The 16,494-nt window shown below is 52.6% G+C and overlaps 1 protein-coding gene across 1 annotated transcript in view; it reads left to right on the forward strand.

Moving 5' to 3' along the window:
- The window catches only part of INSRR (insulin receptor related receptor), a 60,810-nt gene that overhangs the window by 16,603 nt on the left and 27,713 nt on the right, over positions 1–16,494 (forward strand). Inside the window, exons 3-6 of the mRNA XM_075908289.1 lie at positions 9,307–9,619; positions 10,419–10,561; positions 13,363–13,507; positions 14,549–14,763. Coding sequence (XP_075764404.1) covers positions 9,307–9,619; positions 10,419–10,561; positions 13,363–13,507; positions 14,549–14,763 — 816 coding nt within the window. The remainder of the gene's footprint in view (positions 1–9,306; positions 9,620–10,418; positions 10,562–13,362; positions 13,508–14,548; positions 14,764–16,494) is intronic.

Below are 16,494 nucleotides of genomic sequence, written 5' to 3' on the forward strand. Positions count from 1 at the left end.
TTCAAAATGGCTGCCTTCAAAATGGCCGCCCTTAAAAGGCTTGACTAAACGGTGGCCCGGGGGGGAGGGTGCTTTTTTCCCCCCCCCCTCGGCTCTTTGTGCTGTATCCACCACTATGCTGGCTCTTCACCTGTAATGGGTTGGCCACCCTGGTGTAGAGAGGGGGGTTGAGGATGTAATGGGGGAATATGCTTCCCTGGAGATGGTCAAGGTGGTGCTAGGGCATGCTGAGCTGTTCCAGGGGCGGTGAGTATAATAGGTGGGGGAAGGCACTGCCGGCGTGGCCCCACCCAGACTCTGCCCCCAGAACGTGATACAGAGGCAGCAGCATGGGGTGAGTGTGGGACACGCAGCTCCGCAGGAGCCGGTACACACAAGGAGCCGGCTTTTAAGGCAGCTCCCCATGTGTACCAGTTCCCACCTGCTCCTCTGCACAGATACAGATGCAGCACTGTGAGGCGGGGGGGAGGCTTGCATGTAACCGTGAAGGTTAACTAATGAGCCCAGGCTTGTCGGTTAACTGTTTAACCATGTACATAATGATTCTCTACTACCTATTTATTTCATTGGGTGACCCCTAGTTCTTGTGTTATGGGAACAAATAAATAACTTTTCCTTATTCACTTTCTCCACACCTAAGTTAAATATCTTCAAGCCACCAGGGCCTGATGAAATGCATCCTAGAATATTCAATGGACTGGTTGAGGAGGTATCTGAGCCATTAGCTATCATCTTTGCAAAGTCATGGAAGTCGGGAGGGATTCCAGAAGACTGGAAAAGGGCAAATCTAGTGCCCATCTATAAAAAGGGAAATAAGAACAACCCAAGAAACTACCGACCAGTCAAATTTAACTTCTGTGCCAGGGAAGATAATGGAGCAAATAATTAAGGAATCCATCTGCAAACATCTGGAAGACAATAAGGTGATAGGTAATAGCCAGCATGGATTTGCAAAGAACAAATCATGAGAAGCAAATCTGATAGCTTTCTTTGATAGGATAACAAGCCTTGTGGATAAGGGGGAAGCAGTGGATGTAGTATACCTAGACTTTTTAAAAGCATTTGATATAGTCTCACATGATCTTCTTATCAATAAACTAGGGAAATCCAATGTAGATGGGGTTAGTTGTATAACTGGCTGGATAACTGTTCTCTGAGAGTAGTTATTAATGGTTCACCCTCATGCTGGAAGGGCATAAGAAGTGGGATTCTGCAGGGATCAGTTTGGGGACCGATTTTTGTTCAGTATCTTCATCAACGATTTAGCTATTGGCATAGAGAGCACGCTTATTAAGTTTGCAGATAATACTAAGCTGGGAGGGGTTGCAATTGATTTGGAGGAGAGGGTCATAATTCAACATGATCTGGACAAACTGGAGAAATGGTCTGAGGCAAATAGGATGATGTTTAATAAGGACAAATGCAAAGTGTGCCACTTAGGGAGGAACAATCCATTTCACACATACAGAATGGGAAGCGACTGTCTAGGAAGGAGTCCTGCAGAAAGGATCTAGGTGTCATAGTGGACCACAAGCTAAATATAAGTCAACCATGTGACACTGTTGCAAAAAAAGCAATCAGCTACGTCTACACTGGCATTATTTTCCGGAAATGCTTATAACGGAAAAGTTTTCCGTTAAAAGTATTTTCGGAAAAAGCGCGTCTAGATTGGCAGGATGCTTTTCCGCAAAAAAGCCCCGATCGTCATTTTCGCGATTGGAGCTTTGTTGCGGAAAAGAAATCTCTGCTGTCTACACTGGCCCTTTTCCGGAACAGTTTTCTGGAAAAGGACTTTTGCCCGAACGGGAGCAGCATTGTTTTTCTGGAAAAGCACTGATGATTTTACATTAGATCATCAGTGCTTTTCCGGAAATACAAGGGGCCAGTGTAGACAGCTGGCAAGTTATTCCGGAAAAGCGGCTGATTTTCCGGAATAAGTGGCCAGTGTAGATACAGCCATCATGTTTCTGGGATGCATTAACAGGAGTGTTATGAGCAAGACACAAGAAGTCATTCTTCTGCTCTACTCTGCTCCTAAAGCTTTCTCCCCCTCCCCTCCGGGCTCAATTTTTTTTAAGTGAAACTGCCCCACAGCTGCATTTCTGAGTGGCGTGCGGGTGGGGTGAAGCAAGCGGGGATCCACCTTGGGGCTCCCCACAGCATTCGGAGGGCAAATCTGGTGGCTTGGTGGGCTGAATCCGGCCCGCAGGTTGTATTTTGCCCAGGCCTGTAAAAGGATGTTACAAAGAGGAGGGAGAAAAAATATTTTCCTTAACCTCTGAGGACAGGACAAGAAGCAATGGGCTTAAATTGCAGCAAGGGAAATTTAGGCTGGACATGAGGAAAAACTTTCTAATTGTCAGGGTGGTGAAGCACTGGAATAAATGACCTAGGGAGGTTGTGGAATCTCCATCACTGGAGAGATTTCAGAGCAAGTTAGACAAACATCTGTCAGGGACGATCTAGATGGTGTTTGGTCCTGGGACTGGTCTTGATGATCTCTCAAGGTTCCTTCCCCAATTATGTGATTCTACCTGTAATGTGGCTTATTGAAGGTGCTTATATGCTGTTTATAGTTATTCCTGTGGAGGAAGGGAAACAAGGTACGCTAGATGCTTTTATCCTGATATAAATGTTCATTCTAATGGGCGTGTTGGTGTAACTCTAGCAGTAAAAAAATCGCACTCATACCTGACACAGCTGTAGCTGGACAATATCTGCACATGGAGCAGGCCAAGAAGTGATGAAGTGGTGCAGCATTACGACTTTATTTGCCAGAATCTGGTAGAGCCACTGAGCAGCCGATGTAAGCTGTGCCTGTCATTTCAGGGGCAATCAATACAATTAAAAGACTACAGTAATAATACTAAGTAAAGGAAATACTGCACAAAGCATTGGCACGTGGAACTCACTGCTACCAGATGTAATCATGGTGGTGTGCTCAGCAAGATTCGTAAAAGTGACTGGACATTTGCACATGGTACTCGAACTTCAGTACCGGGCAAATTAACTGAAACTATCTTAAAGAATAAAATTGTCAGTCACATGGATGAATATAATTTGTTGGGGGAAAGTCAACATAGTTTCTGTAAAGTGAAATCATGCCTTACTCATCTACTAGGCTACGTCTGGACTAGCATCATTTTCTGGAAATGCTTTTAACGGAAAAGTTTTCCATTAAAAGCATTTTCGGAACAGAGCGTCTAGATTGGCGCGGACGCTTTTCCGCAAAAGCACTTTTTGCGGAAAAGCGTCCGTGCCAATCTAGACACGCTTTTCCGCAAAAAAAGCCCCGATCGCCATTTTCGCGATTGGAGATTTTTTGCGGAAAACAAATCTGAGCTGTCTACACTGGCCCTTTTGCGCAAAAGTTTTGCGCAAAAGGACTTTTGCCCGAACAGGAGCAGCATAGTATTTCCGCAAGAACACTGACAATCTTACATGAGATCATCAGTGCTTTTGCGGAAATTCAAGAGGCCAGTGTAGACAGCTGGCAAGTTTTTCCGGAAAAGCGGCTGATTTTCCGGAAAAACTGGCCAATCTAGACACAGCCCTAGAGTTCTTTGAGCGGGTCAACAAAAATGTGGACAAGGGAAATCCAGTAGCAGTGATTGGGCAAGAAAATGGAAAATGAAATTTAATATTGGTAAATGTAAAGTCATACACATTGGAAAAAATAATCCCAAATATACATACAAAATGATGGGGACTAATTTAACTACAACTCCGCAAGAGAGAGATCTTGGAGTCATTGTGGATAGTTCCCTGAAAACATCCACACAGTGTGCAGCAGCCATCAAAAAAGCAAACAGAATGTTAGGAATCGCTGCAAAAAGTGATAAAGAATAAGACAGAATATCTTATTGCCTCTATATAAATCCATGGTACGCCCACATCTTGAATACCGCATGCAGATGTGGTCACCGCATCTCAAAAGTATATATTGGCATTGGAAAAGGTTCAAAAAAGGGCAACAAAAATGATTGGGGGTACGGAATGAGTGTGATATGAAGAGAGATTAAAAATACTTGGACTTTTCGGCTTACAAAAGAGGAGACTAAGGGGGGATATGATAGAGGTCTATAAAATCATGAGTGGTGTGGAAAAAGTGAATAAGGAAAAGGTATTTACTTGTTCCCATAACATAAGAACTAAGGGTCACCAAATGAAATTAATAGGTAGCAGGTTTAAACCAAACAAAAGGAAATGTTTCTTCAAGCAGTGTACAGTCAACCTGTGGAACTCCTTGCCAGAGGAGGTTGTGAAGACCAGGACTTTAACAGGGTTCAAAAAGGAACTAAATACATTCATGGAGGTTTGGCCCATCAATGGTTATTAGCCAGGATGGGTAGGAATGGTGCCGCTGTCTCTGTTGGTCAGAGGCTGGGAATGGGTGATAGGGGAGGGATCATTTGATGATTCCCTGACCTGTTCACTCCCTCTGGGCATCTGGCATTGGCCACTGTTGGCAGACAGGATACTGGACTAGCTGGACCTTTAGTCTGACCCTGTATGGTCGTTCTTATGTTCTTATGTTAATGGATGTTTCCGTGATTACAGGAGAGAGGATAAAAATGTACAAGGGATGTAAACTGTCATGTTGGCCAGTCACTAGCTGAGAGGGTAAAGAAAATTCACACATGAACAGGTTACACCTCTGCTGTCCATTAGTGAATTTCTTGGACCTTCAAGCATCTGGTGCTGGCCACTGTGAAAGACAGGATACTGGGTTAGATGGACCCTAGTCTTAAAATCTAGGCGTTGCTAGGCGACAGTTCTCATTGAGTTTGGCTTCTGTGTGCCACAGGCCTTCACCCAGTGAGTCCGGCGTGAATGATCCTCTTTGCACATCCTGCACTGACCACACCTTCATACGTTCTGTTGGTGTTGGACATTTTAGAGGACATCTATTTTTAGAAATTGAGTAGTTTGTTTATTTAAATGTCTCTGGCACTATTGTTGGTATCCTTCCACCATGTGTCATCTTCCGGGGCCAATGGAGCTGGCATGTTGCAGGATCTGGAGGGGTAGGGGAAGGAACGAATAACAGTCTCTGCAAAAAGCAAGGAAGAGAGCTTGCCAAGGTTTGGTGGAAGAGCTGTGTTGAGCAACTCAGAAAAGGGCCGTTTGCAGAAACAGAGAGGCAAAGATTTGCCTTGGGCACCGTTTGCAGAAACAGAGGGGCAAAGTATTAACTGTCGGCCTCACGTGACTTTGTTTTTCGATCAAGGGGCAAAACCCATGGCAAGAAAGAACAATAGTAAAGTCTCTTGGGGGAGAGCACAGCCTGTGTGTGAGCGTCTCATCTGGTAACAATCTGCAGAACACAATATCTGCTTCTTAGACGTTATGAAAGGGCAGTACCCAGAAAACATTGCAATTTCATAGCTGCGCTGCGCACCGCAAACACCAACAAGTGGTCTAACGTGCCTATAATCATTCGACCATCTGTCTAGTTGCTAGTCCACCTCTCCCTTCTCTTGCCCCTTCCATTTGAAGGAACCATCAGCATCTAATGACCTGGACTGGGCCTAGAGGTGGGATGTTTTCCATTTCTCCTGCTAAACTGCCCTCTCTAAGGGTATGTCTACACTACCATCCTAGTTCGAACTAGAGTGGTTAATGTAGGCAACTGAAGTTGCAAATGAAGCCCGGGATTTGAATTTCCCGGGCTTCATTTGCATCTTGCCGGGCGCCGCCATTTTTAAATCCCCGCTAGTTCGGACTCCGTGCCGCGCGGCTACACGTGGCACGGACTAGGTAGTTCAGATTAGGCTTCCTATTCCGAACTACCGGTACACCTCGTTCCACGAGGAGTAACGGTAGTTCAGAATACAGAGCCTAATCTGAACTACCTAGTCCGTGCTGCATGTAGCCGTGGGCACGGAGTCCGAACTAGCGGGGATTTAAAAATGGCGGTGCCCGGCAAGATGCAAATGAAGCCCAGGAAATTCAAATCCCGGGCTTCATTTGCAACTTCGGTTGCCTACATTAACCACCCTAGTTCGAACTGGAGTGGTAGTGTAGACATACCCAAAGTGTTAAACTAGACAGGGATTCTTGTCACAGAGGCTTTAAACAATCTGTGTGTGTGTTCACGATGGAGAATCAATCACTGGCAAAATGGGAATCTGAGACTGAACCCCCACGCAGGGGTTACAGGAGGACTGAGTTTTCCCCTGGAGTCCTAAGGGACCTGAAAGCCAAAGGGCATTACAGACCTAAGGGGGTTAGATGCCTGTGAAAAATATCCCCGCTTCTAATGACCTAGCAGGTCCGGTTTAACCAGCTGGCTGGAGTCATACAGAGCAGCAAGATTTTCGCGCTCACCCTTTTCTTGCAGCCTGGAGGTCTCTGTACCGGGGTATGTCAGCAGGGGTATATTGATGCACTGGTCTACACCCCAGCGGAGATCCCCTGCCCTGGTGTTGCTGCCTAGGTGTCCCAGTAGACAGGCCCGGTTGTCTCTGCTGAGAGGGGCGTTGGGACCGGGCCATGTCTCCGCGCAGCCAGGGCGCCTCTCGCCGGGCGCAGCCTGGGCGGTAATAGGAACTGCTTTGTATCATCCTGCTGAGGAGAGGCCAGCTCCCAGCTGCTGTGTTTTCCCAGCGGTGGGGTAAATACGGGACCCACCCGGGCTCGTTTGCTGTAAACAGGAGGCCTGGTAATGAAATATACACTGTAAACACAGATCCTTATCAGTGCTGTAACCAGCTGCTGCAGTGCTGCGGGGACAGGGCTGCGCCTTTGGCTGCCCTGTTCCCTCCGCCAGCTTCGCCAGGGAGCCACAGAGCACAGAGCAGAGCAGGGACTGCGGTACCACCGGGGAATGATCAGTTTATCTGTCTCCCTCCCTCCGTGTCCATCCATCCATCCCGCCATGCATCTCTCCATTTGTCTCTCTCTCTTTCTCTCTCCTGTCCTTTTGTCCTATACACACCCCTCCCTCCATCTCCCCAAAACTCCTCCATCCATCTGTATACACACCCTTCCCTCCTTCCCTCACTCCTCATACACACCTCTTTCTCCCTCCCCTCCCTCCTCCCATCAATCCCCAAACACCCCTCTTGATCCATCAGTCCCCACACACACCCCTCCAATTCCATCATCCAGGTACCGCTGCTTCAACAATAGAAACAAAAAAGTCCCTCATGTAACCTTTGGCCAGCTGGGCCTGGTAGCTGCCCCTTCTTGTCCCAGGGCTGGGAAGCTCAGATGCTTCATCCAAACCCAGTGACTATTACGCATGTGAGGCCCTGTCTTAACATCACATGCGTAATAGTTTCATGGCCAGTAAGCTGAGCGCTTGGCCGAATGCCCAGGAGAGATTCCACTGTTGCCCACCTGATTAGCAGAGTGCTCACCGCTGCCAGCATGTGTCTCCTGGTGGTGCACCTCAGCACCTCCCTTGGTGCACAGAACAAAATTTATTCCACGTGTGGATTAAAAATAGAGGAAGCATTGCTCTTGGCACACCTGCCATGACCTGCCCTGTGTTCCAGACTGGGGAGATGAAGAAGAGAGAGGGCAAAATGACGTGCCCAGGACCTGTTTAGTGGGAAAGCGGAGACTAGACCCCACCCTTCCTCTGGCACTAGCATGAGAGCTGCTACAGAGTTTGAACCCATCCCCACGCAACCCGCAGCACCAGTGCACCACCTCCCTGCATCTAGGCAGCTGGGAGAGCAAGTGTGTTCTGATGGCAATCTACATGTACCTGTCCAGAACAGCAAAGTCTCCCTCTCTCTGCCTCTTTCTCTTTTCTCAGCCCTTTCCTCACCCCCACCATGTGAAACACCAATCGGCCAGCCTGGGCCTTTCCGACAGGTGAATGTTCCCTTTTTCTTTTAGACAAATCTCCCCTTTGTCCCAGTTTGACCCCAGACAGTGTTCCCTGTAAGCTGAGTGCTTGGGCAGCTGCCCAGGAGAGACTCAGCATGACCCAGGTGATCAGCAGAGTGCCCACAGCTGGTAGAGTTCGTTTCTCCTGGTGGTGCACATCCTACATGCCTTGGTGCACATAATAAAATGTATTCCGCACATGGAAGGAAAAATTCCGAGGGAATCTTGCCCACTGGTGCTTTTCCACTCTGGATTGCAGTCAATTTGCCGAGATGCTGAGTAATCCTGTAATGAGGTGGCAGAAAAGTTGGCCACTGGTGGAAGTTGTACCCTTGAAACAGCGTTACATCTCGTGCAAACTTTCATGATAAGCAAAAGCATTTGGGTGATAAGCTCTTTGCCTCAGTTTCCCTATGGGATTCACTCGTGGAGTTGGTGACAGTGTTAGGGGCAGAACCCTCACTAGGGTGGGTTGAAAATTTGCATCAAAACTTTTTCCATGAAAAATTGGGCTTTTAACTAGACTTGTTTTTGTTGTTGTCATGAAAAGTGCCTTGCTTCCAGTGGTAATTTTTGTTTTTTTCATTGAAAAATGTGAACGCACAAAACCAGAAATACGTCAGTGGGAAATCTAAATATTTTGGCTGAAAATCTAAACATTTTGCTGCTGTGGTACCTCATGGGAGTTGTTATTTGGGTGCGTCATGCTCCCATTCTCCGCTCAGAGCTGGGTTCCCCAATTGGACTTCATCTCCCATCATGCTCTGCAGCCATACCACTCCCATGATGCCTTGCTTCATCCAAAGGGAGCATCATGGGAGATGTAGTCTGACCAAGGAAGCTTGACCTTTAGCGGCAAATGGGAGCTTTTGCCAGTTGTCCTTAGGAGGCAGCCATGTAGAGTGATGGGAGGGATTCATCCCCAAAAAGTGAATAGTGTGGGGACGAATGGAAGGGAACCAGGGTGGGGATGAGGACAGAATTGAGACATATATCGGCCCCACCCTACATTGGGGTCCTGCCCCTTTGGAGTGGCGAGGCGTTTTCTGTCCCCTGTCCGGACAGCAGGAGGGAGTGGCAGGGAAATCAGCCTTCCACAGAGTGACCCCTCACTCCTGACCCCCCGAGAATGAGGGGGGCAGGCCTGATGCATTCCTTCCCTCCTGCCCCACTGAGAGCCCCTTGCTGAGGTGGGTTTAGCAGGGCCCAGAGCAGAGAGGCTTGGAGCCGAGGTGCTATTGAGAGGAATGGGGGGCAGCTCTGCCCCTCTCTGAGCAAAGGCCGTAGGCTCTCGGCACACTCAGGCAGGGATCTCTGTGTTGGCTGCCTTTGGGGTAGCTCCACCTCAGAGCAAAGCCCCGGAGAGCTGGGACCGGGATGTGGCACTCGTGGGAGGAGAGGGGTGTATGTGTGTGTGGGGGGGAATGAACCAACCTCTCGTCGCTCTCTGTCTCCTGACCCCAGTGTGTCCCTGTGGCGAGGGAATCGCGTGCACCGCCGGCGGGGAGTGCTGCCACCCCGAGTGCCTGGGAGGCTGCAGCCGGCCGTGGGACAGCCGGTCCTGCGTGGCCTGCCGCCGCTTCTACTTCAACGGGCACTGCCTGCCCTCCTGCCCGGCCCGCACCTACCGCTACGAGAGCTGGCGCTGCGTGACGGCCGAGTACTGCGCCAGCCTGCGCAAGGTGTCCGAGAACCCCCGCGAGGCCTCCGAGTTCGTCATCCACAAGGAGGGGTGCCTGTCCGAGTGCCCCTCGGGGTACACCCGCAACGACAGCAGGTGAGCGGCTCTCCCTGGCGGCTGAGGCTCAGCCATGGCCCCTTGCCCCGCATTCCACCCCCTATGCAGTGACCCCCTGCATCTCGCCTGCCCCCGCAGTGACCCCCCACATCCCGCCTTTCCCACGGTGACACCCCATCCTGCCTGCCCCCGCAGTGATCTCCCCACATCCCACCTTTCCCACAGTGACCCTGCATCCCGCCTGCCCCCGCAGTGACCCCCCACATCCCACCTTTCCCACGGTGACACCCCATCCTGCCCACCCCCACAGTGATCTCCCCACATCCCACCTTTCCCACAGTGACCCTGCATCCCGCCTGCCCCCGCAGTGACCCCCCACATCCCGCCTTTCCCACGGTGACACCCCATCCTGCCCACCCCCACAGTGATCTCCCCACATCCCACCTTTCCCACAGTGACCCTGCATCCCACCTGCCCCCGCAGTGACCCCCCACATCCCACCTTTCCCACGGTGACACCCCATCCTGCCCGCCCCCACAGTGATCTCCCCACATCCCACCTTTCCCACAGTGACCCTGCATCCCGCCTGCCCCCGCAGTGACCCCCCACATCCCGCCTTTCCCACGGTGACACCCCATCCTGCCTGCCCCCGCAGTGATCTCCCCACGTCCCACCTGCCCCCCAGTGACCGTCCACATCCCACCTGTCCCCACAATGACCCTCCCACATCCCGCCTGCCCCTGTAGTGACCCCCCCCCATATGGAATTGCCCAGCTCGGGGTACCCAGAGCACTGGGGTGGTAACAAATTTGCACCTGCCTCTCTCCCTCCTCCCCAGCATCTTCTGCCACAAGTGCGAGGGGCTGTGCCCCAAGGAGTGCAAAGTGGGCACCAAGACCATCGACTCGACCCGCGCGGCGCAGGAGCTGGCTGGCTGCACCTACGTCGAGGGCAACCTGATCGTTAACATCCGCAGGGGCTGTGAGTGTCGTGAGACAGGCCAGCCCCCCCGGGCAAACACCCCCCGCTCTTCCTCAGACCTCCCTTCCTCCCGCTGGGTGAGCTCCCGGCCCTGAGACACACCAGCGGGGCTTCCGCATCTATCCCGCCGTTCCGTAGCCAGCCTGCTGGGTCTCCACTTGTGGGGTAGCTGCGCGGCTCAGGGGTGACCGGGCAGGGTCTGCAGGACCCATCCCCTTTAGCTGACACCCGTGGGTGATGTGTGTTGGCTGGGCGCCAGCCCACTTCCCATCACGTCCCGCCAGGAAAGGCTCCTCTGCCCGCTGGCTGCAGCCTCAGCAGCGAGGCCAAGATGCAGGGTCTGGGTTGGGAGCAGAACCCAGCAGCCACCTGCTCTAGACACCGACGCAGGTCGTACGAACGGACTGGCCCTGGTAACGGGGGTCGCATGAGCCGGTTCGTGCGCGGCCCTCCACGGCCTCGCCCTGAGTGCAGGGGTGCTGCTGGGGGCGCTGACGTGCCCCGAGGGGCATGGATATCCGTGGGAGTTCTGATGGGATCCCCAGAGTGCAGCCTGGAACTGTGGGAACCACCGTGCTCCTGCGTCTCTCCAGCCGGGGCTCTCTCTCCCATGGCTAGTGATAAGCAGCAAACCCCTCCAGGCGCGGTGATTACTCAGCATGGCCGCATGGGGCGCCCCGCTCCCCTCTAGACTGCACGCATGATTCCAGCACCCCCCAGTCACCCAGAGAAAGGCTCCCGCCAAACCCCCGCAACTCCCACCCTCGGACCGCAGGAATGGACCAGCTCAGGACGAGCAGCACACGGTTTATTCCTGGGCTCACCGCTTCATCCGTGGAAAATGGGGGTACGCGCCAGCCTTTGTAAACCTGAGCAGGATTGCCAAACACGTCAGGCAGACTCACGGGTAAAGATCAGCCGTAAACCCAAGGTAGGGACAACAAAAGGTGGAATTTAAGTGATTAGCAGTGATGGGCAAAACGTCGGAGAGTTACCAAAAGATAAGAAAATTTCTCAATCCTATTAGATCGGGGTGGGCAAAATATGGCCCACGGGCCGGCCCCGGCCCACTGGTGCCAAGTCATTTGACCCAGCCTCGCTTATCTCCACCCCGGGTCAACTGAGACCCCGGGGATGGGGGGAGTGTGCAAAGTTATTCGCTGTTCAAAGCAGCTGGCGACTCCTTCCCCCTGCCAGGGGCATGTGGTGCCTAGACAGAACCACCAGCCATTTTGAACAGCAAACGACTTCACACACTCTCCTGCCCCCGGGTCTCAATTGGCCTGGGGGCGCGGGAGCGTGCAAAGTCTCCTTCTCCCTCGAGGGTGCACGGTGCCTAGAGGGAACCAGCCCTTCCGCCTAAGGCCCCGCCCTTTCCAGAGGTGGAGCCGGTAGGGTTGCCAGGTGTCCGGTTTTTGCCGGGACTGTCCATTATTCTGATCCCTTGTCCGGTAAAAAAACCCAGAAAATACTTGTTTGCCTCAGATGGAAGCCTGGCGGGGACAATTTTCCCCTGCTGCATCTGGTGGGGATGGGGGCGTGAGGAGCGTGGGGCTATTTAAAGGCACAGTGCTTTTTTTTTTTTCTTTACAACTTTAGTCTCCCCCCTTTTTTTTCTCAAAAGAATTTTTTCCTGGTGTTTTTTGGGGGGAGGAAGGGGCGGTATTTTTTGTTAAACCATCTGGCAACCCTAGGAGCCGGCCCACAACCACTACTCACAATTAATGAAGTGGCTCCCCTCCAAAAATTATTGCCCACCTCTGTAGTAGATGCAGCAGCTTTTCTCACCTACCGGCTACTGCAGTTCATGGGCTCACAAGTTTCACCCTTGAAACCTGGGCCAGCCTCCTCTTTTGGAATCTTAACTCTTCTGAATGTCCTTGTTGCTTGCAACCTAGGAGGGAGGGAGGAGAAAAAGGCCAAGCTTGGGGCCTGATTTATACCCTTAGTCTATGTGCTTGGAGAGCACCATGTCTGGGGGCATTGATGAATCCCCGGGCAAGGTTGAGCAATTCCTTAAGTGTGGCCTCGTGTGGGTGGGTCACTGAATTATCACTCTTGTGCTGGACAATGGCTTTTGAGGGTCATTGAACACCCGCCCTGTTGGTTGCTTTCCTTGATGTTTGTCTCAGGGGAGTGAACATCTGGCCGGTTCCCCAGCTCACAGTGTGTTTTATTGGCAACCCTCTGGGTATCTCTAAACTACATCCCTCTGTTGAAAGAGGGATGTAAATTAGGCAAATCGAAAGTGCAAATGAAGTGGGGATTTATTTCATTTTTTCAGGAGTACCGGATCTTTCGAAAATGTTTTTTTTTCCGAAAGAACCGCATCTAGACGGCGCTTTCATTTTTGAAAAACCCTTTTTCAAAAGAGTGCTCAGACACCATTATGCAAATGGAGCGTGGGATATTTAAATCCCCACTTCATTTGCACTTTCAGTCTTCCTAATTTACATCTCTCTTTTCGAAAGAGGGATGTAGTCTAGACATAGCATCCAACGCGATCTCAGAACTTCCCGTGCACTGGAAATATGCCCGTTGAGACAGGACAGTGACTTTCAGCAAATCATATCCTTCCCCCGATACCTTGCATAGTGTGCTTCATGTACAAGATTACAATGCTATACACATGAGGAACATGGGGATTGCAGGGCGCTTTCCCAGAGATAGAATGTCACAAGAAGCACCCAGGTTTCTGTGCACATCCCATTCAGCCCCCCAGCCTCTCCACCTGGCGTTTCACATGGGGACTCGCCTGGGCGGCCGTGCGTTAGGAGCTCTCTTTCCCTGTCCCCTTCCAGACAACCTGGCCTCGGAGCTGCAAAGCAGCTTAGGACTCATTGAGACCATCACGGGCTTCCTGAAGATCAAGCACTCCTTCGCCCTCGTCTCCTTGTCCTTCTTCAAGAACCTCAAGCTCATCCGGGGAGACTCCATGGTGGACGGGTGAGAAGCCCAGGGAGAGGGTGCCTGGAGCCAAGGGGTAGCTGCTGCTCCACTCTTGATCCCTTCAGTCACTCACCTCCTTAACACTGGTCAGCACATGGTAGAGTGATCTGGATTCCCCTGCCAGCTGGCCTTCTGATGGCTCTCATTCTGGCATTAGTCCAGCTGCGTCTCCATCTGTGGAGAAGTGGCCCCTTCCTCTGGCATGGCAGAGGGTAGGAGATATCATGTCTGGGGAACAGCTGCCCAGGGCAATAGATCCCTTGTTTGGAAAACACAGCTTGCATCCTCATCCAGCATGGAGAAAGAGAGATCTGGGTGCGCACATGGGAGAGACCTCGGCATGGGGGCGTGGGGATCTGTGTCGTGCGTTCATGTGCTTCCGTGTAAGGAGGCTGCCACATTCGTGCACACACGACCGCACCTTCGTGTGCGCACGTGTCTGGGTTAAGGGTGCACCTCTAGGTCTGGGGGCTGAAGCTTGGCAGAGTCCCGGGTGTGTGTGCTGTCTGTGTGCTTCAGTGGGCTATGAATGCACCTCTGGGGGTGTTTGTGTGCCTCTATTATGTGTGTGTGCATGAGCGAGAGCAAGAGTCGTGTGTTTGTTTGGCAGTGTGTGCACACTCTTAGGTGTCTGTGTGCGCATCTGTCTTGTGTCGGTGTGAGCGAGCGGGGTGTGTGTTTGGGCACATGTGCACACGTCTCTCTGTGCGTGTGTGTACCTGTCTCGTGTGGGTGTGGTTAGGCATGTGTGCACGTGTGTGTGTGTGTGCATTTGTCTCATGGGTGTGTGAGACATCAGTGCGTGGTCAGGCATGTGTGTACACTCCTAGAGGCGGAATTTGTGCCTCTGTCTCACAGAGGGGTGTGTGTGTCTGGGCGTACGTGCACACTTGTGTGTGCGAGAGCCTGTCTTGTGTGCCTGTGAAAGCGCGGTGTGTGCGTTTGGGCCTGCACATGGTGGTGGGTTTGCGTGAACCCCCTGGTTTACCGCATCAGTCCTCGCCGTGTGATTCCAGTCGCCTCTCCCTCCGCCCACAGGAATTACACCCTCTACGTCCTGGACAACCAGAATTTGCAGCAGCTCTGGGACTGGGGCCACCACACGCTCTCCATCCCCGTGGGGAAGGTGTATTTCGCCTTCAACCCCAAGCTCTGCCTCTCCGAGATCTACCGCATGGAGGAGGTGACGGGCACCAAGGGCCGGCAGAACAAGGCGGAGATCAACCCCCGCACGAACGGGGACAGGGCCTCCTGTGAGTGCCGGGCGCCCAGCTGGGACCTCGGAACCACCCTGCAGCCTGGGGAGTGGGGAAGCCCCACAGCATCCAGTGGGGTGGGTGCTGAGAGCCCCATGCTGCTTTTGGGAGCCACCCTGCAGCCCCTGTCAGGGCGGGATGGACTCCAAGAACAGCTCCCTCTCCAGCCATTGGTTGGTGAGCCAGAGCCGCACACTCCTGGGTGACATGAGTTGGGTGGGTCTCAGCATTCCCCAGCTCCTTTCTCCTTGGAGGTCTGTACAGAGAGGCCAAGCATGGGGAAGTGGGCTGTGAGCCCCACGCTACCTCCCTCCGCTTAGCAGGAGGCAGCCTGGACTGTGCTGGCCAGGGGTCACCTTCCCCACACTGCAAGTCTCCGGCAGCACCGGGCCTCTGCAGGCCCCCGCCCCTCTGGGGACCCCCAGATTCCAGCCTGGATGCTCCCAGATTTCCCAGAACACGCCCCTCCCTCCCCAGTATTCCTCAAACCACAGCTCCACTTCACCTGCAGCACTCAGCTTTGTTTCTAGTACAAACATTTCGCAGAGAATTGTGAGGCCAGGAGGAGCCAGCAGCAGGGCCAGAAACCAAATTGCAACATGCTGTCCAGAGCCCACTCTTCATTAACAAGCCAGCGCCTTGCCCTGTGAAGGTCAGGCCTCGCTGGCATTCCCTGTAAGCTGAGCGTTTGGGTGGCCGCCCAGGAGAGATTCAGGTGCCATCCAGTTGTTATCAGGGTGCCCACAGCTGGCAGCAGGTGTTTCTATTGGTGGTGCACATGCTTTGGTGCATAGAAGAAAATTTATTCCACACATGGATGAAAAAACTTAAGAGGGAACACTGGCCCTCACTCCTACGTCTCGCCAGCATCTCCCAGACGGTCTTGGCCACCGTCAGCTTGTTTTCTAGCAGAAGGGTGCAGGGTATGTCTCTGTACCGATATGTTCCCTGCTCTAGCTGCTGGCTCACGCTGCCCATGGGCACCCACTCAGTACCGTACGGCACTCAAGTCATGCTTAGCCCTCGCCAGCCGGGTAAACGTCATCTGCCTGAAAGAAACTGGGTCATCATCGCCTTCTGGTGACTAGCCCCCCATCTCAGACCTTACGAACATGGTGGTGCACATGGGCCGTCCGTTTGTCCTGCTGGGGTTGTGATGAGCAGTGTAGCACAAAGGTTCAGTACAGATTGTTGGTGCGCTAGAAGGAATGAGATGCCCCCCGGGGGGTCCTTGTACCCCACAGGCAGCCTGTTGGCCCGGAGGCTGGGTTTCCAGGTGGGGGGCTGCATGTGTGCGGTGATTGGAGGGGAAAAGCCTGTTCCAAGGGGGAGCCTTTCCCACCGCTGCGCTGGGCTTTGGAGCAGACCTGCGTGGGGGTTTTCCCTGTGAGGGGCTGCACAAAACTGTTAGGAAACTCTCCCTGGGTCTCACATCCCGTAGTCCCTCACTCCCTAGACTCCACTTGTACAGCCTCCCCTCCACAGCTGTCCCGTTCCACATGGCCCCCCAAATTCCCCACAGGCCCCATTCCAACACCATCCCTCAAATTCCCATGCAAGCCCCGCTCTACAGAGCTCTGCAAACTCCTCCCATGCCTCATTCCCTGCAGCCCCCCAAACTATCCCGGACCCGTGTCCCACAACCCCCAACCTCCCCTCAGGCCCTGTTCCCTACAGCCCCCCAAACTATCCCGGACCCATGTCCCACAACCCCCAAGTTCCCTTCAG

The sequence above is a fragment of the Pelodiscus sinensis genome, chromosome 24, assembly GCF_049634645.1.
Source record: "Pelodiscus sinensis isolate JC-2024 chromosome 24, ASM4963464v1, whole genome shotgun sequence".
Classification (NCBI taxonomy): domain Eukaryota; kingdom Metazoa; phylum Chordata; order Testudines; family Trionychidae; genus Pelodiscus; species Pelodiscus sinensis.